Below are 25,634 nucleotides of genomic sequence, written 5' to 3' on the forward strand. Positions count from 1 at the left end.
CCATATATTTAAAATTTGTAGTAGACATACACTGATTGTAATGAGTAATCAAGAACATATTTGAATTAGCACTTTTACTGACACTTTTTTAAAGGAATATTTCAAAAGTCTATATAAGCAATTAAGAAAAGAAATTCAGAAAACTGGTTCTCCATAATGTACAAAACAAAAAATAACATCAATACTTTAAATCAGCTAATTAGTCAGGTAATTTCATTGTTTTCAATACTTGTAGAATATACTCAATTATCTGCAAGACCATAATAAAAGATCTGGAACAGCACTAAAAATATTGATGCTTACTAGATACCATTTGATGGGCAGCCCTTTTTCACATCTTTCAATGTTAAATCATCTTTTACAAACTCTTGCTCAAGCCCAACAGGTGCATGCCTACAGCCATGAAAAAGTAATAGTTCCATGTAAAAGGAGTATCTTCAACACACATGACGGCAGTTCTTCAATTAACCTTTCCAACAATCTCCTTAACATTTCCTACTCTGACAGACAACTATGAAAACATTAAACACCTTTCTTAAAAATAAATGAACACAATTAATTTGAACTAGATCACTGGGTGGGTGTTTTGCTTCTTCTCCACCTACATAATATACACATGCCTTGATGTACACATGTAGTTTTGTGCACATTTTTATTAGTTTGCTATGGAACAACTACTAGCAGTTGCACTTTCTTATGAACAACCATGTTTTACTATAAATTCTGAAAATGAGAAAAGCAAAAAAAAAATACTACCACTTAGGAGTGAAGTACCCACCATTAATGCAATTAAAAGCCATATTTTTATCAAACATTTGTTTGGATGCTTTTTGGACAATGGAACCTATTGTACTATTTCTTTGACGACATGTGAAAAAGGCAGCGTAAGGCATGGTAAGAGGAACGCAGAGCACACAAAGAGTCTTTCTGCCTTTCTGAGACAGACTGTGCCCAGCTTACATCGATTTTATTAACTTTGTTGGCTGCAAATAGAGGAAAACGTGATATACCCTGAAATAAGTGGAAACAGACTCATGGTCAGAGCTTTCTAGGAAGAGGGAGGTAGCATACAGTGCCATGGTTCCAGAGCTGCACAAGTCCTGAGTCTGCTGTTCGGGTCTTTGCCATCTCTGTCCCTAGAGGCCTCAGACCTTTTTTAATATATCCCATTTGAAGGTGTATTCATAGCTCACATAATGGGGAAAAAGCTGAATAGAAGGGAAACTGACAGATAGAAGCTAAGTAGCAAAGACAAGAGAAAAAAAGATGATTGCATTGTTGTCACAGATACTGACCTGGAGGACACACGCAGCACTATGTTCCACACAGGGACTACAAAGCCACAGAAAACTGGTCCTTAAAAATGGAGATGGCACAGCCCCACTAGCTTTCTCCCAGTGCTTCACTAGGCTTATCATGAAAAGCTTCCTCACGTCTAATATCTAAGTCAAATATCCCATACTGAACTCTTAGCACATTACTTTCTGTCATATCCACCACAGATTTAGAGGACAGTTGATTTATTCCCTTCTTCTTTGCATAAGCGTTTTATATATTTAATGACTGCCATTACATCTCTCAAGTCTTCTGCTCTCCAGATTGAACCAGACCTTCAGTCCCAGTTCTTCAGTCTGTTTTCTGGGCTCCTCTTGCTCTCCTCTGGACTTTTTTTTTTTGTTTGTTTGTTTTTTGTACAAAATTGAACACAGCGCTTCATCTTACTGGTATCTTTTATATAATACTTTCCTTAGACATTCAGTCATAGTCTGCCTGTGACTCTGCTCACTGTTACAAACCCTTTCTCTGAAATTATTGCCTAAGCATTTCTTACCCATACTCAGTCTGTAGTTTGATTATTTATATCAAAGTTAAGAATCTTGCCCTTTTCCTTGTTGGATTACATTCTATTTTTCCAAGGCATTTCACCAATTTCTCAAACTCAGTTTGAATTTTAATCTTAAACTCTTATCTCTTTACTGCCTCCCATACTAGTATAATTTGCAAAGTAAATTAATCATCCCACTTGCAATTAAAATATTGGGTCCAGGACAGACCACTATGGATCCCTCATTACACCTTTAAAAAACAGACAATAAACCATTAGTAACTACCAAGAACAGCTTTCATATCATTTTGGTACCCATCTTGCAGTAGCTTCATATTCATGCATCTCTACTTTGCTTAGCAGAATACATTGTCAAAATATGGCACCTCTTCCTCTTCCCCATCGATAAGGTTTGCTACTCTGTCAGAGAAGAAAATTGAACTGATTTGACAAATCATGTTGGCTGTTGCTTACCTCCTTGTTGTACTGTAGGTGCTTACAAGACACTGTCCCTGTCCTGAAGAGCTTACTGTGAAGGATGAAGAAGCTGCATTCAATAATTTATGAATATTGTATGTCCCATCTGTTTGCTTGTTATTATGATGTTGGCTTTATAATTACTAGAGGTAATATAAAAGCTAGCCCGTGCTTAGGCAGGAAGGTAGGAAAATACTTCTAATAGTTCTCCACTGAGAGCACTTAAAGACAATAAAGGAAAATATAGACTGATGACCAGGTCATCCCATTCAGTTGCCCACAATAAAGCATATCCATGTTACAGATGTTCCACAAAGTACCTTCTCCGTTCTTCTTAACCCTGCAACTGCATAGCCAGGAATTTCTCCCATTGTCTTACACAAATTAATTTCTTTTGACCTTAAACAGAACAGGAGCAACCAAGGTCACAGGAGAAGTCAAAGATTCCCTACTAGGGTATTTTTTTTAGGGAAAAAAACAACACACATGTAAATGATTCTAGGACCATGATCAAAAGGAAAGCAATACCCCCTTCTGTCTTTCCCCACTGAAGAAAACCCCTTCAACAGCCTAGCCTGAACCAGCACAAAACTCTTCCAGACCACGTCTCTGGCAAAAAGTTTAACCTCCTGAGCATACGAACAGGCCCAAACCAACCGCTGCCTGAAAAATGTTTTCAATACCAGTAATTTGAAATTTATTCCCAGTTACTCTGGTGTACATCATGCTACTGCCAGACAACATCACTGAGTCATTCACAACAGTGGTTGCTGAATAAGCACCACATCACCAAGTACTGCAATAATAATATTAAACCTTCTGGATAAAGGGTCAGTGGTGTTTCAGGAAAGGAGGATCTCTCTCCCTCTGCTGTAGTTACCCCACATTACCTGATGTGTCCAACCTTATTAGGTGACTGGGGCTGTCTCTGGGGGATGTCACAGTGGGACTGTGGCACCACATGGATCTGGAGTCATCCCTTTTCCTGTGCCCCTGCTCCTCCACAAGCATCCTCCCAGGAGCCACAGACCTCCCCAGACATACCTGAGCCATTCTGCTGTGGGACTTTGCTTAGAGTGGGGATGGTAACAGCTAGCCCAGGAAGGGAAGGACAAAACCTTTCACCAGCAGTTTTTTTCCCAGCTGGAACAGAGAGGTCTTGGGGGTGGCACAGAAAACACAACCAACTCAGGGAACAGATGAGGTCATATGGAACAGAGTACAGGACTTCCACTGCAGATACCACATCACATTCGTTCCTAAGCTTCACAGTTTTCTAGTCTCACACACAATAGGATCGCAGTATTTGAATGGTATTAGTACATCACCCAGCATTACACCATATATCTGATTTTATGAAAAACAAAAAGAGCCTTGCAGCAAAGAACATTGACAAAGTCGCATGATGAACCAAGGACAGAGCCCCAGAGACGACGCAGCTCAGGAGAAGCTAGGGTCACTTCTCTCTAACGCCTGCCTTGTTGAGCTGAAATTCCTTTTAACATTAGCCTGTGTCCTTGCTGCCAAGATTAAAAACATTTTTTGCTTCAGACTGACTCACCAGTAATTTGCCTCTGGTCACAACCTGCTTAAGAAAAGCTTCCCAAGTCTGATCCAAACAAAGCCTGGAGTGGAGCTAGAACTTGTGGGTGATGGACTAAATTTAGGGATTTAGTCCAAGTATGGAATTCACAGCATTCTAGGAGTGGAGAAGCTGCAAGACCCAAGGGGGACACCCTGTGAATGATGACAGACATGTTTAAAAAGTGAAAGAGTAGCAGAAGGAAGAAAAGACATCCAGGTGAAGAGACCTGCACAAGGTCAGGCACCAGAAGAATGGCACAACTGTGATCCTGAATGCCTTAACTCCCGATCCAATGTCTTATCCAGTGGATAACGCTTTTCTCAGAATTGAAAATAAATTGGATGCTGTCTGCCAAGATGCAGTAATTCCTTACTAGTAAGTCATATCATTCTGGACCAGCTGTATATTACAAGACCACCCCAAAATACAAGTTGTAGTTTATTAATTCTGCCTAAGTAAAAGGTTTCCAGTAATACTGTCAGCATCTGCAGTTCTCACTTCAACGAAGCATATTGCGATGGATGCTTTGTCAGACCTATATATCACTGTCACTCCAGAAGTCAATGCACTGACAGTCTTAGCAGAGGTGGATGTTACAGGATACTGTGAAAGTGATTATGTAAGATGGAAAAGCAGGTTTTTGGAGTCTCACTCCAGCAATGCAGAAATCAGAGGCTTTTAATGGAATTAGCGGAGAAGAGAACATCTCTTGTACACATCACCATTATCCCTTGAGATCCTAAAATTACTTGTGAGGAATAATCTCTCCAACTCATAATTTTAGCACTACTAAGAACTATGTATCTTCAGCTCGCCCATAATTTAAATGTCTTTCCTTTAACAGAAACACCACCTGACAGGTCTTAACTAAAAGTGAATGACAGCAATAGCAGCTTATTTAAACATGTAAAGGAAATGTATATTTATGAGCACCCAGAGTAATGGTCTATGGACCTCAGAACTAAAGGTGTAATAATGTCTCAAAGGCATATTAGGAGACACAATTTTACCATCAAAAGCCAAACTGGGCTACAGCCAGTGATGAGATCTGTGTTTGTGTTAAGATAATAGGATAGAGGGGCCTGGCTAACTTTAAAATTTACCTTTATTTTTCCAGATATACTACTCCATCCTTTTTTTTCCTCGTTCTGAAGGCTCATAGAAAAGGCACTATGTGTGTGTGCGTGTAGTGTATTAAAATATGTAAAACAATGGCATCTTACTCCTGACTTCAGGACTGGACTTGCTGTCTTACAGGCGAATGTCTGGTATCATTCACAAATACTGCAATCTTCAACATATAATGAAGAATACCTACGCTGTACTTCACACCTTCTTTTTAGGTATATAAATTTGCCAAGTAACTTAAATGCTGTATGTTTCCACTCACCTTGCCATCAGAGTGATGGTAACGAGTTTATCTGAGACCTTTTGATTTTATTTCGTCATTCGCACCAGCATCAGTGCTCTGTTGATGTTTTAATGAATAAAGTCAGTTGGTTTCAGTAATAGTCTTATTTTGAACACGACTGTATTATAAACAATTTAAATAGTGAAATGCATGTATTAGGGCAATTAGGTTCATTCCCAGCATCATTTTTTCTGAAACTTTATTCCACAGGATGATCTTTTAAGTACGCTGCCTCTTGTAGGAAACATACAAAGCTGGGGAGACTGTTGAGGAAAATAGTCTACCATCTGGAAAACCATTCAATTAGAGCAGATAAAGCATGGAGCTGTTTTCTATTCCTGAATCTTCTGTAAAATTACTGTATGACCTTGGGAAATCTCTTTTCCTTGCAAGACTTTAGTACTCATCAAAAACTCTGAGATTCTGGTCTAAAGGTGTATCAGAAGTGAAAAAACACTTGTAAAGGTTATCTATTCGAGATGATTCTCTGATGGCCTATATTAATTTCCTTTTAAAGATTTTAAAATTACATTTACAAATATAATGAGAAACAAAAAAAGTACCTGAAAATAACCAAAACTGCTACCGACCCTTAAAGTCAATTTCTTACTCATTAAAAATGCATGTTAAATATTCATAAACCCATGCACAAAGCAATTTCTGTTTCTGGAATTAAAAGCATACAAAATTAAAGTAATTAAACCAAAACGTAACTTTTAGCTATGCTTGTTTACTCACAAACTTGTTTATACGGACACTGCTCTGATCACAAAGGTCCTATGTAACCCCACACCCTCTCTCTATTCCCTTGCTGAAGAAGTCTCTCTGTGCAGAGTCACCTAGTGTGGTCTAGCACGTGATACAAGACAGAACTTCATGCACACACCATTAGGTGACCGGTGACTTGGTCATAGTTCAAGTGCATCTCCTACAGGACAGTCCTGATGTGCAGCATAAGCAAAGAGAACCCTTCACCTCCCATGGCGGTGGGCTTCCAGCAGACAGGACAGGCATTGCTCAGGACAGATAAGAGAGGCTATTTGTAAACTACTTGAACACTCCTCTATTGACACTTCTCGCTCTGATCAATTCTGTTCTTTAAACATACCAGAAAGGACACATTTATTATATATAGCACGCAGAGTGAAAAATATTCAGTGCATTTCTTTTTCAGCCATTTTTCAGTTCCTCACAACCTAGGGTTTCTTCTCACAGAGTGATTTGTTTTTCTGAATGTCTCATTTCATAGATAGATGGATATAGAAACACAGAACAAAATCATACACCCTCCCTATGGCCTGTTTTTCAACAGTTAGTTCCTCGGAAGAAAAGAGACACAACTTCATTTTCAGTAAAGACACAGTCCTTATGACAGACATAAGTTTCCCAGATCCAAGAAAAAGCCAGTGGATCTGATTATGTCACGTTCTAAGAATTTAGCAAAGGGATTTTGCATATGCAGAGTAGAGGACACTAAATTATTAAAACAAAGTTACGGCAACTAATATTTGAGTGAAACATGCATGCAATGAAGATTTACATCAAGTTACCTCTTAGTTCTTCTTGCTGTAAAATCCAAAGGTGTGGCAGAAGCTCAATGCTAATTTAACGCTCATGTTCTAATCAGTACTTTTTTTTTCTTATGATAAAAGGGCTACAGACTGTAGCAAGAGGACTCACTGACAGTTCACTCCGTGGTGTGCTAGTGCTTTATTTTTTTTTCCTTTTTCTCCACAGAAATATCATAGGAAAAATCTTTAGGCACCCACCTGTATTTTTAAAACAGATATAGCAAGTTCAAAGCAGGCATTGAAAGGTCAAGGAATAACTATAAAGTTGTCTGCTCCTAACATATATACCAGAATACAGAATTTAATGAATTTTTATCATTTTATGATAAAGCACATTACTCATAAGCCCCCTCCTCTTTCAGTAGCTATGTAAATATGGACAATAAGACCCATTGATCAAGTTGTATAATGTGTAGTGAACGAGGCAACGGACCAATGGAAGATGACAAACGCATTTATGGTTAGGGTAATAGACAAGGACCAGAATATCTTTTCTTCTCTCAGCCACACTTTGGGTATGACCTTGGACAAGACATGCATTGTTTTGATTTATCAAATGTGCAAGCAGCCCCAGATAAGAGTCTTCCTTATTTTGGGCTAGGAAAAGTACAAAGATTTGATGAGGTAAAACATCGGAACAGTCTTACCTCATTCTTCCCCAAGGCCAGCATGCCATGCCACAAACAAATAGCAGCCTTAGCTGATATGTCCCTGTGATATGTTAGTGACCAATAGTCCATGTAAATACATGTGCCTTGATCACTTTCTACCTCCAGGTATTTACCCAAATGCAACCCACTTTAGCCAATACATTGACCTATTCCAAGATTTACTGAGAACAAAGCTCTTTCAGTGTCCCCCATACTGGTATGCACTTCCAAGATCTGAGCAATTTTTGCCAAAGATTTCACTAACGCTTAGTGCTGCACACCCACATGCACTTCTTTCAAAATGTAGTAAGCTAAGTTAAAATAATTCTTGAGAAATTACTGAGTTTGCATACATTGCTCAAGAAATAACTAGATAGGTGGAGAAGAAAAACTTCACCTAAAGAAAATACTTCAGTCAGCAATGTATGCAGTGGAGACAGCCCATATTACCACGCCCTTATTCCACAACCTTTGGCACCTGGTGTAAACTGTTTCTAAACTCTTCCTATTTACTTACTGAATGAAGTATGTTCCCAGGCTCCTTGACAACTTAAAAATACTATGCATTTCTCTTTTTCTGCCCCCCGGAGATGAGCTAATTGCTAGAAGTATTTGTTACGAATCATTTTTTAGTTTCCCACTGACAGTTTTTGACAACAGGAATGCCTGAGTCACATCCTATTCTTACCAGTGGGACATGCTGCAACAGCTAGGGCCAAAGGGTGACATAGGAAAGTCCTGTCAAAGATGTATAACTGGGGATCCTCCAAGAAATTGCACACTATACTTACTACTAGACTGTTAAGTACTGCACTTCTACAATACAAGAACAAAGAAAAGCAGCAATGCCAAATGCACACCCAGCAGTTTACTAAAAAAAAAAAAAAAAAACAAAAAAAACCAAAAAAACACCCCAAAAACCACAACAAAATAAACAGGAAAAGACGATGCTGTGGAAATGTATGATAGTTTCACCACATTATGTTGAAAGCACAGCCACTGAAAAATGAAAGTTAATGTTATGATCAAAATGTGCCCCACTTCCCTCATCTCTCTCCTTTTAGCCTAGACTTTCTGCACAAATTTCATATTCCCTTCAACAAAAAGGAAAATCAAGAAATGAAATGCAAGTGAATGTTTTCATTCTGTGAAATTCAGGATTATATTTTTGGTTCTCCTGAAATCTTGATTTTGGTGAAAATACTTAGTATTAATTTTTCCACAAGTAAAACTACAGTCAGAAAGTTATGGTAATCCTTCCAAATGCATTTTCTACCTATAAATATCTCTGAAAGCTGCTCCACTTCACAGTGAAACTTTGTCCATATGGAACATATGACTAGGAAGGACTTGGTGAACTACTGAAATCCAGTAACCTGTTAGTGAAGGCATCCATATCAAAACTGATCATAGAAAATGATCGGTTGGAAAACAAGTTAGAGCTTTGTGTGGGTTTTTTTGTCTTTAGCCTACCAGTAGGACATTACTCAAAAAGCTCAAACTCCTATTGGTAACAAACTGTCTTATAATTTCCAGCTATTTTTCTTCACAGACAATTTATGCACAGTTACAGACTGGATATATATAGACTGTTGTCTTTCCCAAGCATTTATTCCGAAAACATTCACTGAGAGGAACCATATTTGTCTTACTTGTGTTCAGAGGTGCTAAACTAGGCTCTTGGTCACCCTAGTAGTTCTTTCAGCATCTCTTTCAATTCATCTTTCTTAAATATGGATGAGCAAAGCAGTACTCAGTACTTCAAATGCACTGTCTCCAGTGCCCTATTTAATGGCTTTACTATTTCTTACCTCTACTTTAAACACATACAAGGATAAAATACTTTTTTTCAAGACCATGGGTGATCACAAGGGGACCTTTCCTCTAAGATTTCTGGCTGATGAATTGACTGCATTGGTAGCAAGATAGCTGGTAAAGATATAAGCCATGTTTTAAGATGCTGATGCAACCCACCCTGACATTCCCATATAGCAATGTATGATAAGTACCATATCATCAGTTTTCTGTTTCTTCATCTGCCTGTGCACAGGAGTGTACTGAGCAGCTCTGAGAACATTTTCTGTGGTAGGACTCTGTGCTGGTACCACTCTAAGCAAACATTCCCAGCATTTCAGACACAAATGAGAATAATGGCACAGAACGTCAGAATAATTCAGGATGGAAGGGAACTCTGGGAAGGGAACTACTCTAACCGGAAGCTAGGCCAGGCTAACTTCACAGATAGATCACGCGGCTCAGGTCTTCATACAAGTCAGTTTAAAAAATCTCCAGAGATGGAAATTCCATCTCTGAGCAATCTGTACTAGTGCTTAGCCTCCTTTATCATGAAACTTCACCAAAATTATTACTAAGTTAGCAACATGCATAATTCTTTGATAGTATTTTGACAACAGAAAACAAACAAATAATGAAGAAATAAAATAAGCCTTTCCAGTATCTAAATGTTATTCATTTTACCTTCACACTTACACATTGGATTTTGCTCCCAGTTACAATGATGGGCATCTGAAATAACTTTGCTAAATTCAGTAGTGTGATACCTGTCCCAAAGCTCCACCACCATAAAATATAACCTACTCACGGCCTCTTGAGTGTAGGAAGTGTTTCTCTTCAGACTAAAAATTACCTGAAAGGTAGCTGGATAAAGAAAGAAGTTAATACTGAACTATGTTTTTAATGTATCTTTTTGCATCAGTGAGAGAAGATGGGGAAGACAGTCCTCTATGGAATATATTTTTTGCCACAGCCAAAATATATGATTCTCTCTCTCTGAAGAGTACACGAAAGCACTTCCCCCTTTGTCCTTTTCATGATGATCACTCATTAGAATTTGAAAGTTCTCTCTGTACAAGCACAACAGGTCATATTTGCTTTTTCCATTAAGCCATTTGGACAGAAACTCTTCCATGGAATATATAGTATGAGGTCTGTGGTTTTCCAAGCTGCCTATCAAGATACACGGATCCTCCTGTGTTATAGACATGAGTCTGATTTTTTTGTAACTCTACCAATCGTTTCCATCTGGTATTGTACTTAACAGGTTGATTTTCTGAGACACTTCACACTATGAAGTATGTTAAGGATTGTACCTTCAGTTCTATTTGATTTGCAATTTATTCAATGTTTCTCCCTGTGCAGTTCATTCCAGTTTGCACAGTCCCCATCTATTCCAGAAAAGACACAGCAGACTGCAGCCTATCTTTTCTGGAAAAGTATTTCTTCAGAGATAATCCTACTAGTCACTTCACTCCATTTCTTCCTGATGTTCAACAGGCAAAATACACTGTATTATACCTGAACATTATGGAAAAGGCTGTGCCAAAAATAAAAAGAACTGCATTCAGGTTTTGATGTGCCTTCCACATGGAAGACAACATCATTGTTTACTGCAGGCAGTGTAAAATACCTCTAAAAATACATGGATTTAAACTATAGTAGTTGTTATTCATTAAGTAATTCAGCCAGTAGGACTGATTTGACCTACAGCGACCACTGGACTCAAATCAAAAGTGATCCTAAGAAGTTGAGGGAAATCTACACAGGAAACGAATCCTTTTTACATTTCCTAATCTGTTCAATCTGCATGTCATACAGAAAAAAACTCTTCCTAGACTCACTTAAGGTGTGGCTTGGCTTTGCAGTATGTTCAACAGCAATACTGGCTTAGGGCACTTGGCCGGCATTTTGCCACATACTTTAGTCCCTGCTGTGTGCCGTCCTGCTCTTCGATGCATATTAGCTCAGTTTGCGCATCAGCCAGATGATGAAGTAGATCAGGGAATTGATTCAACTGAAAAACTGCCCAGAACATCTTTTTCTTCAAGCTGGATCAAAATGGCACACAAACAGCTGTGCCATCCCAGAGGATGTGACATGGCGACAGGAACAAGTAGAGAGAGGTAGGTGTTGCTAAAGGTCACTTTATAACGTCAAACTGTACCCTCTGGCTATCTGGTTGCAGGTGTACCAATATACCATACAACGCCAACAGGAACTGGAATACAATGGTCTGCACACTCCAATTGTTACAACAGTCCCTATCACAGTTTGTGCCCAGAGTAGCCCTCTCCCAAGCAATTCCTACACATGGCTCAAGAGTTAACATGGGCCTGGAGCAATTTTCAATAAGCAGTTTGCAAGCAGCCACTCTGTTTTAGGGATAAAAGAGTTTTAACGGTATGGTCAGGGTCATTTGATGCCAGTTGGCCTCTGTGCCAGAAAGAAGTACCAGGCTTGTTTAACCTACAAGCACAGACAAGCATCACCAGCCCAAACTCAGACCTTTCACCCATTAGAACAGAAGCCTAAAGAGATGATTCTTACACATCCCCACTCAATGCCTGCAAAACTTCCAGGAGGCCACACCTGCATTCTACTTTTAACTTACAACTTCTTGAAACTCTTCAGTGACAGTGACTGAAGGTCCCTCAGGCCAGGTCTACACAGTTGCACATTCATTCTGGCTGTGATGTGAGCTGGTTAGGTGCAACCCAACTTCAAATCAGGAGATGCACTGCCATAATACACAGCATTGTGGCCAAGTTAATTAGCACTGCTAAGGGGCAGGCCAACACGAGCACTATGCTCAAGATGTCCAAAGCTGAGGGATTTAACGCACCCTCTGAGTTCAGATTTACAACAGCTTCAATCAATCTGGGCCACACCCTCATCAGTATTCTGTAACCTTGAGCTGAAGGAACCACGTCTAATGCTGAGACACTTTCACTCCATATGCTAGTTCATTATCCAGCTCCTCTCTGTTTTGACTGCCAACAAATAATGATGTTTTTCAACACTTCTCCACTAGGAACTGAATGCACAAACATCGCATCATAAATGCCACCCAACATCTGCCAGGCAGTTACCATCTTCCCATGACTATCACCTAGGCTGAACCTGAGCAAGTGATTTAGCGATTAGCTGTGTCACATCCCCTTACCTATCACACCCTAGATCATCCAAACACCAATTCTTATGAATAAGAAAGCCCACAGGTATTTGGTTAAAATACCATAGGAAAAGTATTTCTAACAACAAACCCCATGCACCCTAAAATTACTGCTACTTTGTTAACGAAAAATCAAATATCACAATCAAGGATATCAGTACTGCTACAAATCTTACACCAAGCACCAATGCAGATATGGTGATAATTATAAGATATTCACAGAAAATAAACTAAGGAAAAGGCAGGCTTTTTCCACCTTTCCTATTTAACACACAGTTAAAACTCTTGAAAACATTATTATTTAATATATGAGTTATTTTAGAACAGTACCAATAGCTAAGCAGAGCAAAACTCACTCAGTCAGTCCATGGTAAATAGGGCATCTACATAGCCGGATGATGACAAGGACTAGATTTCAAGTAAAGTATTTCAGAGATTAAACAACAGATTAGTGACGTTCCTTATATTGTCTGTAAATTTACGAACTGCAACAAAAGCACTCAATCAGGGCAGAGTATTTGATTTCCCACATTCCACTTTGTATTGTGGAGCTCTTTGTTCACTTCATGGTGCTTTGCCGTACTGATCCAACTGTTACACAAACGAAAAACCTCAAAATAACTTTGAATGTGTGAATACTTTCAATAGTGCCTATTTTTAATCAGCCTTTACCATCCAGTAAAACCAAAAGCTAGTTGCACAATGTTTGCAATCTCTGTAACTGTAATTCAAATTTTTTCTGCCTTTTTATATTTTAATTCTAGCAGTCTGAGCTTACTAAGATCATTCTCCTGCTGCCTTGTTACTTCACTTCCCATCCAACGTTTAAAGCCTGCAAGTAATATGCAGAGCCTAGCAGACAATCCCATAAATAGTTCAAGACCTTGAAAACCACAATGTAGCCAGTTCCTAACTTTCTTCCAAAATAAGGCATAATAGAAGCAAAAGCTTCCACTGAAAAAATATTTTTAACACAAACCAGTTACAGAAATCCCCAACAACATGCAATTAATGAACTACATGATAGCCATCACCAATGTGAACAAATCTGTTCCAAACGCCAGATGACTGTTCTGTGGTCATGCTTATCCTGAACACAGATACCTAATTTTTTTTTTTTTTTTAAGGCCACAAAGAGGTACAATACCTGCTGAACTACATAATGCACACGGTCATATCCTGAAGCATGAAATACAAACGTCCCTTCAGTTAAACCTCATGAATTGAGCCAAGGCGACTCTATGTCTTTCTTCTTAAACCAGTGCCTCCTGCAATGCTTGCCAGACTCCTTGCTGCCTTCATTTCTGCTAGTCCAGACAGCGGAAGAGCAGAGGAGGTTCAATAGACTGCCACACTCCATTGCAGGACAATGGCTGGACAAAACTTAACTGCACCAAAAAAACCAGCACTACATCTCATAGCATTGTAACTGAAGAAAGGCGGCTACAACTATGCATTATGTCCACCTTAAACATCTACCAAGCACATCTTGAAAGATGCATGTGCACGGGCATTTCATTCTTATGCCTTCTGCACTGCTGCCTTATGATGAAATAAGAGGAAATCAGATTTGTAGTTCACTGCCCAACTCTCCTTGCATTTATATTGAAATATTACCTACAAATATAAGCACGTGCAGCACATGCAGAGAATGCATATATATGAACACTGTATACATAGAAAAATTATGTCTGGAATTTTTTAGAAAGGAGTCCAAAGTTAGATTTACAGATTCACTTTGAGATAGGAGTACTTTGATGTCCACCCTTCACACACATGAACTAAGATTTTCAAAGCCTGGTGGAAGAATTTCTAAAAACGTTAAACTACTTTGCCTCTGAATGTAATATACACATGCTTATGTGTCTGTAGAGAACTTTATGTATTTTGGAGAGGATGCAAAGAAGTTGTTTTAGGTTGATTTTTTTGACTACAGAAATTAATCGAAAGGATGAAGAACAGATTGGAAGCTGACAGTAAGTACAAGCACAAATACGTGTCATTGCAAGAACTCTGTAGATACCAGATACCTTACAGGAATTGCAAGTGCTTGAAGTAACACCATGCTGAAATGCAGTTTAGCAATTGGAAACACCATGTCAAATTTCACTCTTGTTTACACCTATAAAAAAATTCGTAGCGAGTCCACTGAGTGAAATGGTGATATTGTTGATGAGATTAAAGCAAGAGGACACTATGAGCCTCCATTTGTATAAAAGTACTAAACAAGTGTAGTATAAACATACAGTAAATCTAGTATAATCAAACAAGTTCAGAGAAACTCTTTTGCTGTAGAGAGGGGATGGGAGCCAAGGGTTAGATACACTACCTTCCTCCTTAGCATCTCTGCACGGTGGGTGTACATGCTCCCACAGCCCCCTGGCTCTGCAGCCACCCCTCCCATCCCTGCTCAGGCTGGGGCTGCATATGCTTGGCAAATGAAACTAAGTAATATCCACACAAACACAAGCACATATCCACATCTACCATCACCTTTTATGCTCTAAGGCAAGGCAATATAATATAGCTTTACTGCTTTGGACTCGAAAAAAAAAAGCGATTACATACTATAAATGCTTAAAATCCATCATCGGTCTTCACAAAATATATTTTAAAACATCCCAATCATCACAAAATGTGGATTAAATTAGTACAGCCAGACTAGGCTTCACTTCACAGCAGTGTTTTCCTCAGCTGCTCCTGCTTCAGTTTCCAAGAAGTGATGCCACTGGCACAAAACTGAAATCAAAACAGCACTGACCAAAAGATCTAGTTTGATTTTTGTGACAAAGAAATTCACTCTTCATAAAACATCCTCTCAAACAAAAGAAAAGGGACTACACATGGTATCCATGGCATATCTCTGTGAAGTACAAAACTCAGCATAGGAAAAGATTCCAAAACTTGCCAACAGTCACACATAATAGCAAAAGGAGGGTTTTTTTTCTAGTTCTCTTTATTATGTGCTTAATAGTACATTTTTATTAGAAAAATTCAAGAGACTAAATGTAATGTTCCATATGCAAAAAAGAACACACCATGCACTGGAACTGCTTATTTCTTGAGATGTTTTTACACTCTAAATAAATAGTAGTAGAGGTCTCTTCCTCTTTCGTCTCAACTTAGAAAAGCAAGTATTTGTTTCTATACTTTACCCTCCCTATCTTTCCCCCAAGAAATAGGTGACTGACATCAAATAACGGGGAAAAAAAAAGATGACTAATGACTAATTAAAAAAATAGGTTGGAGAATTTTAATTCCATTGACATCAATCAGTCCTGCTACATCTTTGCTTGTGACAGCAGAGAGCAATCTCAATGATATAAATGCTGCCTTCTGGTCCTGTGCCTTTTCTTAACAAACAAAAGATATAGCAATTCCCGTATTGTGACAAATGGTGCGATTTTGAAATTTTCAGCACAAATTCAGTTCAAACATTTTTTGCTGTTGCTGCTGTTGCCGTTGTTTCAGAAATGAAAACTAGAATTTTGATGCTGATAACAAACATTTCCTGATCCAAAACAAAACAAAACAATCACATTTCACTTCAAAGTATGTAATGTATTTCAGAATAAAATATCAAACTGTAACCCTTTCCCTTTTTTTTGAGCTGAAAAGGAAGACTGTTAGCAGTCAGTTTGATTTGAGTGTGTAATGGCACTTACTCAGCATAAGGAAGGTGGAGGGACATTAACTCTGTAAAAAATAGAAAAGGTAAACCATAACAGGAAACAGAGAAAAAGGTGAGATGGTAGAGAGTAAAGACACTTTTTTACTAGTAGGGCAAGTGGAGATGGCAATCTGCCACAAGAAGGGCTTCCCTCTGGAGACAGGGAGGCAACAGGTCCATGCTTGCAAGTGAGCTAGTAGGTGGAGGTAGGAACCCCAGAGACTTTCTTGCCGCTAGTCCCCATCCATCCATCCATCTCGCCAAGGTCTATTCCCTCGTATTGTCACTGCAAGTGCATTGCCACAAATGACTCCTGGTCTGGGAGACTGGGACTGCTTTCTTTCACATCACCCGGCTGAGCTACTCTATGCAGGAGGCTGGGAGGCAACAGAGTCCAGCTCTGCCCATCACACTCACACTAACAGACAAGATCCTCTCCATCTCATCAGGGCTACAGTTGGACCATAATGCTTGGCACTAGGATGAGGTGTCTTTCTTCTGGGCAAGTCATCAGTTCCCCACATCAGGGAGTTCTAAATAAGGGGCAACTTTACCCACAGAGCTTTATCTGTCAGTTCAGGTGAGCAGTCCTCTCTCCTCTCCTGTGCTGCTACAGCTGGTGTGTCTCAGGATTCCCACCATCTCTCCTTCACTGCCCCATCGCTCTGCGTCTGCTATGCCAACAAGCACCACCTCCACCACTGAGCCATCACGTTTAGTCTAGCACCTTCTGCTTCCTAAAACAAAAAGAGAATTTATTTTCATTCATAACTTACACTCCTTCCTGGGGGATGTGAGGAGCCTTGTTTACTCCAGAGATCCCCTGGGCTATGCCTATAAAAGCTCTAGCCCCTAAAGGATCAAGCCAGCAAGTCAGAAGATACAGAGCAGACAATAAGCAGATCTTTGAGTCTACAAATTGGAGGTTGAATGATTGGCAAACAACCTCTCCTCATGAAAAATTATGCTACAGCAACACAATAGTAATGGGAGCCAAAAGTATGTCTATTCCTGATTTGTAGACCAGGTTTTAGTTATGCTATAATCCTCTCAGTATGCCTGCTTAGGATCCCGCAATCACACGAGTCATGAACACTACCCACAAATCCTGCGGCTTCCATGCCGAGCAAGCAACACACCAGATGAAGAAGGATGGAAAATATACATGTGGAATTGTTCTGGGAACTTAAAGCACACATAACAGTAAACAAAGCAAATATGGTGCAAAACCTGTTGCTATTTTCACAGCATTTGCAGAGCAAAGCTGCATAAACGCAGAGAGATGCATACTGCCTCACACCTTTCCTCTGATCCCAGCAAATTAAGCGCAGCAGCACAAACAGCAGCAGTGAGAAGGAAACGCTATGCAGAAGAGATGCCCCATTTGCTGCTGCACTACAGGTGTATGTTTCAGTATGTGACAGAAAGCTGAATAAAGAGCGTTAAAATTACTTTTCCTCATCCCTTCTCCAGAGCCTTGGCTGCCCATGGGGAACTGAACAGGGAGAGATTCCCTCAGCACCATCCTCCCTCCTCCAGGCACAGTCTTAAGCCAATTTGAAAAGGTTGCTGCTGTTGTTCCCTGTCCCACTTGGGGACAGTCTTCACGAAGCCAGTGCCAGTTTGGTCTGATAACTAAAAAGCTGCCTCTGCTCCCTGAGGAAAAGGCAGTGCCGCTGTCGGATGCCGGAGCACCTGCTGAACAAGAGGCACTACAGACAAATTTTGGCTGATGGCAGGAGAGATGGCTGAAAGCCAGCTGACAGAGAAGAGCAATATCACTATCTATGCCGGGGGAATCCTCTGAAAATGCTACTGAAGCAAACAGCAACTGCTAACAGCACAGTGGCAAACAAGACACAAGCGATTCTGTGCTCATGGAGCAGAGAAAAAGGCAAACGGCTGAACTGAAGTGATCAACATGAACTTGAACCATGGCACAGGGCAAACATGTGGCATGCCGTATGGAAACTCAGAACAAAACAGAAAGCTTGGAACAAAATGAAATTAAAAATCTGCTTTTATTTCAAATTACTCCACTAAACATCTAACTGAAAATTGTGTTGAAGCTGACATGACTTTGTGACATGTTGTTCCTTGAAGACTGACATTTTCCATCAAAAAAAAGAGGTATTAAAAACGTTTCAATCTGGTTATCTTCTAGCCAGCAAGGCTAGAAAACATTAAATCGTGAACTAAAAAAAACAGTACCACCCAATTAGTGAGCAAGAGATAGTTGTTCAGCCGGTATCCACCATAATATTTTCAAGAATCCATAGACACCAAATGCCTGGAAAGGAACGACAGCGACCACTCCAAGCATGGATTTAGAATTTTAAATGCATTTAGGCTCCATGCAGCCTCCCTTTGCCCACTGTTTCTAGATATAACCTGTCTGGGAAAGGGTGATCAAATGTCCATCTCCAAAACAGATGATCCTGGAGCATCACAGTGTTCTGTATTCTGAATGCCTCACTGAACAGCCTCACACTAAAGCATCCCTGCAAATGTACCTTCATATCCAGGGTCTGATGAATGGATTTTAAGAAAAAATTGAAATTCTTTCTCCATAATTTCTAGTAAGTATCCGAATGAAAACAGATCATGAAGAATTATATCAAGAGGAGTTAAAATTAAGGATCTGGAGCATCTCTTCTATGAGGAAAGGCTGACAGACCTGGGACTGTTTACCCAGGAGAAGAGTAGGCTCAAGGGGGACCACATCAATGTATATAAATACCTGAAGGGAGGGTGCAAAGACAACAGAGCCAGGCTCTTCTCAGTGGCACCTAGTGACAGCACCAGAGGCAATGGGCAACACAATGAAACACATAAGAAAAAAAACTTTTTTACTCTTTCTTAACCATTCTATGATTCTGTTATGGCAAGAAAAGTTTGCTTTTGGACAATATTTGTCAATAATATACCTATTTGTCCTGTAATACACCTAAAGGCATAATGAGACTAGAGGGATCACCCTACTAAGCTCAGCTACCAGGCCTAAAGCTAGCCTAAAACACTTATACATAAAACTCAAACACTCCTGCAACATTGAAGTATAAAACCATATCCATAAGTTTTCAACACCCCCCCCACCCCCATTCATTAAGTTCAGAGAACTAATTTCCATTGGCAAACTCTATGGATACATCAGTGAATGACCAGAGAGCTGCAACAAGCCTCATCAGAGCAAAAGACAGTGGATAGTCTATTTTAGTTCTTGCTCTCTGTCCTCTAAGGAACACTACAATCACAGAAACATCTCCTAGGTTATATAGTTTATCTGCCTGCTGAAAAAGAAGGGACCACAATGAAAAACATGTGGAGAAAATGCCAGAAAGCTGACGCAATCACCCTCTCTCCAAACACTCAGTTACGCAGAACAAGTTGTCTTGAAGATGAGCTGCAGGGCTCCCACTTCTCACCAAAACAATTTGGGTGAAATATTTGTGGTGTCATCTTCTGCTGGGTAATAGTTTCCTTGCAAAGTTTTCTACACGTAACCTAAATCACACAAAAGCAGAGAGCCCATCTATTTAAACATTTTTCCAGTGTATCTGCTTCCCATCTGTAAAGTACTTGGAAGTTTTCAGCTACGTTTCTATCTCAGAGAACGAACTTAGGAAGCCAGTCACACAAACTGTGCAAGATCAGGAAATGTAAAGCATTCCACATAGAACTATCTAAAAAAAAATAAAATACAAAATAGTCCTTTACTTTCAACTTTAAATGAAGAAAAGACCATTAAAACAGTTATATTAAATAAGGCAGTGCTAAAAAAATATAAGATATAACAAAAATAATGTTGTCTGCATACGCCTAGCTCTTTCGCTATGAGAATATACATCATAAACAGCCTTTTTTTACCCAGACACTTACTATTTTTCTGCATATTTAAACACAGATGTGGATGCTTAGCAACTGTAAAACAAAGTCTTTTACTTAAATAACTGAGTATAGTTTCAGGTACTTCATTTTATATATGTACTTTTAAAACATTATATCTGTTTTACAACGTTAAACACCTAGACAGACAGAATCCTCATATATGGATTTCAAAAATAAGTCACTTAACTTTGCATTTAAGCAAAGAAATAGGGATTTGAGTCTGTGTAGTTATCTGTGAGCGTACCTGTGTGCATTTGTTTATGTGCACATGCAGGTTACTTGGTGTACAAGTTACCTACATACATAAGGGAAAAAAACCTAGAAAAATAAATTATTAAAATGTTAAAAGTATTGCAGTAGCGTAAGAACAAATGCAGTTATTCAAGGTAAAGTCTGTATCATTCACTGTATCAAAAATTGTTACAAAGCAGGGAGAGGTTTTTTTATTAGAAATGCCCTTATTTTAAACTGGAGACAAACAAGAAAATCAGGAAAGTTCCAATAGTTCAGAAACATTGTGGAGCCTCTGCACTGCAGTATCTCACTAGTATTTCCAAACACAGAACATGGAATTTATCTAAAGTTACTCAAAACACTTTCTTCAAAAAAAGTTTTACTGAATGAATTAGTCAACAGCATACAAAAAAATGTTTCCCTGGAGCGTGTATTATTTTGCACCACTCATAAGCAAAACAAAGCTTTTGAAAAGGAATAATACATTTTGTTACACAAACTGGTCTGGTTGAAAAAAAAAACCCACAAAACCACAGAGATTTTTTTCAAGCACACGAACTTTTCTTCAGATCTCTTACCTATTTGTTTCCTGTATTGGTCAACAGGAGTCCTTGCTGTAGAGGCATCTTTTCTACCCATCGTTTTCAATTCAAAAATCACTGTCAGTATCAGAAAAAAAAAAAAAAAAAAGCATTATTCCTAAATAAGTTACTAAGGAAATCAATGACTTACAACATCAGAAAAAAACTGCAACAAGCAACATTTACATGATTATACACAAAGACATAAGCCTTCCCAGAGTACAATGAGACACCGGAGTTAATCATCACTATTCTGAAGACTATTAGATAAATTCTAAACACACCTTTTTTGCCATTGCATGGGTTATTAACATCACGGAATGCCTGTTAGCTTGAATAAAAAAAGGGAAAAAAAAGGGGGATTTAAACTGATTGCACTGTAATTCAGCATTTGATACCACTGAATTACATCCCTATATAATTTTTTTCTTTGGTAAACCAGCGAGCGAATTTACTATTGTGAGCTGCTTCTATTGTTGGCAAACACATTTACACTACACCAGGAGTCTGAGGCAGGACTAGGCATGTGTGCACCCACAGATGTAACTGCTCAGGAAACCCACCTGCAGATATAGCCCTCCAGCCACCTTGAGCAAAAGAGAGGAACAGATACCTAAAACACAGCAACCCCACACTCTCCTACCTTCCTGCCACAGGCTCTAGAGATCTGCAAATGAAAAGAAAGTGGAGAATAAAAACGAGAGCTGGGGCTGTGTCCATTTTACACCTCTCAACCAAAGTATTGAGAGTTTAAATCACCTTCAATGCATTTAGGTAACAACCTAATGGGCTTTTTTTTTTTGAATGGGCTGCTCACATTGTACAGCACAACCAGGAGACACTAGCATTGCACAGAGAACTGCGCTATCATTCATCCAAAGATGCTCTTTTTGGTACTTTGGTGCTCCCGCACCATCCATGTAACTGAGCAAGCATCATCTGAGTAGTGTTCTAGCAAACTTGAAATACACCCATTTAATGTGCAAATCCTTACGGTCCCTTATTCATCCCCTCACAGGACTGCCACTCAAAAGATACTGTAAGTTTCTACAAACTTGCTCATTGCGCCTCTTTTTCCATAGCCAAAAAATACCTGGGTTTTATAGTCACGCTTGTTGTTCAAAACAGCGGTTTTCAACCATTTTGGCTGGGCTGAAGACATCACTCACCACAGCAATGATAAGCCTCCCCATTTGACCACCTCTACGACACAAGTATCCCAACACCAACCCCTGTGCTCACAAGAGGACTGACGTTTCCCAGAAATGTCAGATTTACCATTCGAGCACGGAAGGTGCACAACAGCCAACACTTGCCTTTTCCCAACCAGCCCTAGCGAGCACAGTGCCAAGGGCAAACTTCGGCTGAACCGTCCCAGGTAGCCACAGACCATCTGCAGATTGTGCACGTGGCCTTGGAGCATCTGCATGAGTTTTACTTTTGTGTTAGGCATAACCAGCTGCGTTACAGCAAGACAAGCTTTCCCGAGCTCTGCCAAGGCATGCTGTCTGGGAAGCACTGCCCTCGAAGGTACCGTGATGCCAAACCACGGGCCAAAATGCACGCCAAGGCACTGCTGAATGGGCTACTGTCAGCATCCCAACCTTAAACATCCACCATTATTTGCTTGATAGCTTTGAACGAGGTTTAAAGTATAGCTGCAGGAATGCTCCCACCAGTTATTTGTGCATTTTAAAACCAAAAGTTTCTCCTTTTGTATATATCTATCCTACAAGAATTGGTATTTAATGTCAAGTGACAAATCCAGGCTCCTTAATTTGAAGTGTGGGACACAGGGCATAAAATGAACTTTGGTGCTCAAAAATCAGCAACCTTTTTTAAAGGTATTCAGGAATAATAACAAGGTATAAAAGACTGCCATTATTTTTTAATCCGTACTGAAAACTCAATTGTAGTGTGCTAATGTTTCCACACATTACTTTGGTTTAATTCACAGAATACTCCCATTTTATGTCAAACACATAGGCAGTGAACTGTAATCCACTGGGTTTTTTTCCCCTCTATTATGCTTCCCAGCTATACTCTCAACTGAGTTGTATTCCTCACATAATGTTCACATCATAATAATGAGAGTGCAAAATAAAAGTACCATTTCAACTTTCAGCTAGTTGAGGAGATACATTTTTACACTGCAAAACCAGTTCTCGGCTTTTTAATGTTAAGACAACTGTTTTGACTTGCCTTTTGCAATTTCAATAGCCTACTAATGTTTTGTAACAAAACGCCGGTTGTGAAAGATGTTCACAGTTTTAGCAGTGCCAACAAAACACAGGAAGAAAACATGGGCAAAAATTATTTCCTGACTTAATACGAGCCACAGAGATGCTCGCATTTGCCCGTGTGGCTCAGTGTCACCGACTACCACATCTAGAACCTCGACTCCTCTTTGTTCTTCAAAGGGATGCCGTGATCATCATTCATTTCCACTGCTTTGATGGTTAGATAGCAAACGCCAAAGAAACCCATGGAGACATTAGCACATACAGCCGCAATGTCTAATAAGACAGCTATTTGCATAAAAGATCAGCCACAATTTAGAATGTGTTGTGATAGATGTGGAAAGGGAATAACAGATCTATATTAGCATGTATGAAACTGAGATTGTTTTCACAATTTAATCCCTCAGGGACTGTGTCTCATCACCTTCTCTTGTAAAGAATCCTGCATTCCCTGAGGAAGCAACTTGCCACGAGCCAGAGTTAAACTAAAATATGGATTAATAAGAGATAATATTTATTATTTATGAACCTTGCTGTAGGAGTGGTTTCCAACATAACATTCTGATCAGATTTCCATAAAGAAAAAACCTGGAACCTTTATGAGTCATGAAACAATTTGAAAAGCACCTTTCCCTTATTTAAAACAGCAGTGATCATCCTAGATGAATTGGTCAGCTTAACTTTACTGTAAACAAAATTTGCACATTTGCACTCAAGTCTTTCCCAGCTATCTGGGCACTCCACTGCCTCGTATGTCAGCAAGTGAAGGAGCTGGCTTTTCCTATATTTCTTTGACAAACTGAAGCAATAGGCAGCGCGATGTGCTGTGTGCACCCCAAGCAGCCTTCAGGTCCCTGGAATTTTAATAACTGCTTAACCATTTTAAAAAACACGTAAAGGAGCTTGTCACTGCTCTTTTTACAGGCTACTAAAAATACTTCAAGAGTAATTTCAGATCATTTGAAGGCAACATGAGCCTTCCTCAACTTTCAAGCTTTTACAAAAGATAGTTTTAAGAAAATTAAGTGAGGCCCAGTGGAACGATTTTTTTGTTAATTTGCTATTTCAGAGATACTACAAGGTCAAAAGATGTCTTTGTTTTTGTGGTTCCCTTCACTGTTTTTTCTCTTTCTCTTCTCCTCTAGTAATTCACCTTTGAAGGTTTCCACCCTCAGAAGAACACATGATTTTTCTTTTCCTCCTCTTTTATTCATAAGCTGATAGCGACTGATAATAATTAATACACACAATAAATTGCCTATTATCACCTCCAACTGTGAATAGCATTTTGTGAGATAAAAAACAGTTCTGAATGTCCATGCAAGGTCTAGCCACAAGAGTGTTTAAATCCCAACTCACTATTCTTGATGCATACACAGCTTGTATCAACCAAAAAAAATTTAAAGCAGTTACTTTAATGAAATAGAAACATACTGTGAATTACTTTAGAAATATTAATAAAAAAATAAGTACAGCAACTATATAGCACAAAGATTGCACTCTGTGCATTTATGGCACAATACAAATGATTAATAACAGTGATAAGGCTTTAAGTATGAACCAGTGAACGCTCAAAGATCAACATATGTGCATGCGTACAAACTTTCTTAGTGGTGATATTTGATAGTATGTCTGTACATTTCAACAATAAGCTGCCTAAATATTAATAAGGGGCGTGTTAAATAAAAATAATCAATGAAATTACTGGTTTTGTAGCTGAAATATAGCTAGTCAGTTGAGAGAAAAGCAAGTAAAAGTTCAAGATAGAAAAGAACCACTACAAAATGTGAAAGCAGTGGACCAAGTCTTCAGCTGTAATTGAAAATGCAGGTGAATGCACAGTGAATATCTGCATATATACAGAAGTACTTTATCCTTAATTGCAAATTACTATCTAACTTGAAAATCCTTTTTTTGTTGCTTTGTTTTGTGAGATGCAATGCAAGCTGATAATTTGAACTCATAACCCAAATATTTTTTTAATATGATTAAAAGCTTACTGATGCCAGTGAAAGAATTGGTCTTTTACCCGTCAACTCCATAGCTCATAGTTTAATAAATAATGGATATTAAACAGAGCAAAAATAGTCTTTTATCCTCCTTGGGTAAAATCCAAGGAGCACATCAGAGCCTCTGTATACATCAAGTATACATACTCTTTATATCAAGTATAAATCATTCCACTGGGCCTCACTTCCAAAGAACTGGTAGCACTGCATTTCAAGTGGGAAGCTGTCTGCATGTAGGTATTTTTGTAAATCTCTGCTGTTGGTTATTTTCCTTGGCTTTTTTTGGTGTACCGCTGAAGTACAGCAACTAAGGTCTGTCCGTACAGACCACAGCAGTGGAAGTAACCTGCAGCCAAAATTGCAAGAATAATGCAGCTGAATACTTTAACCATACTTTAGCCAAGAGAAAGAATTTAAAAATCTTTACTACTACTACTACTTTAAAAACCCATACAAACAAACAAACAAAAAAAAAAAAAATAAAAAAGACGTTCCTGTTCTATTGGTAAGTCTTACAGTAGTCT

General features: G+C 39.0%; 1 protein-coding gene across 1 annotated transcript in view; it reads right to left on the reverse strand.

Moving 5' to 3' along the window:
• TRIQK (triple QxxK/R motif containing) overlaps positions 1–20,919 on the reverse strand; it is a 38,711-nt gene extending 17,792 nt beyond the window's left edge. The window contains exon 1 of the mRNA XM_009961939.2: positions 20,859–20,919. Coding sequence (XP_009960241.1) covers positions 20,859–20,919 — 61 coding nt within the window. The remainder of the gene's footprint in view (positions 1–20,858) is intronic.
• Positions 20,920–25,634: the final 4,715 nt, after the last annotated feature.

Source organism: Leptosomus discolor, chromosome 5, assembly GCF_034619465.1.
Source record: "Leptosomus discolor isolate bLepDis1 chromosome 5, bLepDis1.hap2, whole genome shotgun sequence".
Taxonomy (NCBI): Eukaryota; Metazoa; Chordata; class Aves; order Leptosomiformes; family Leptosomidae; genus Leptosomus; species Leptosomus discolor.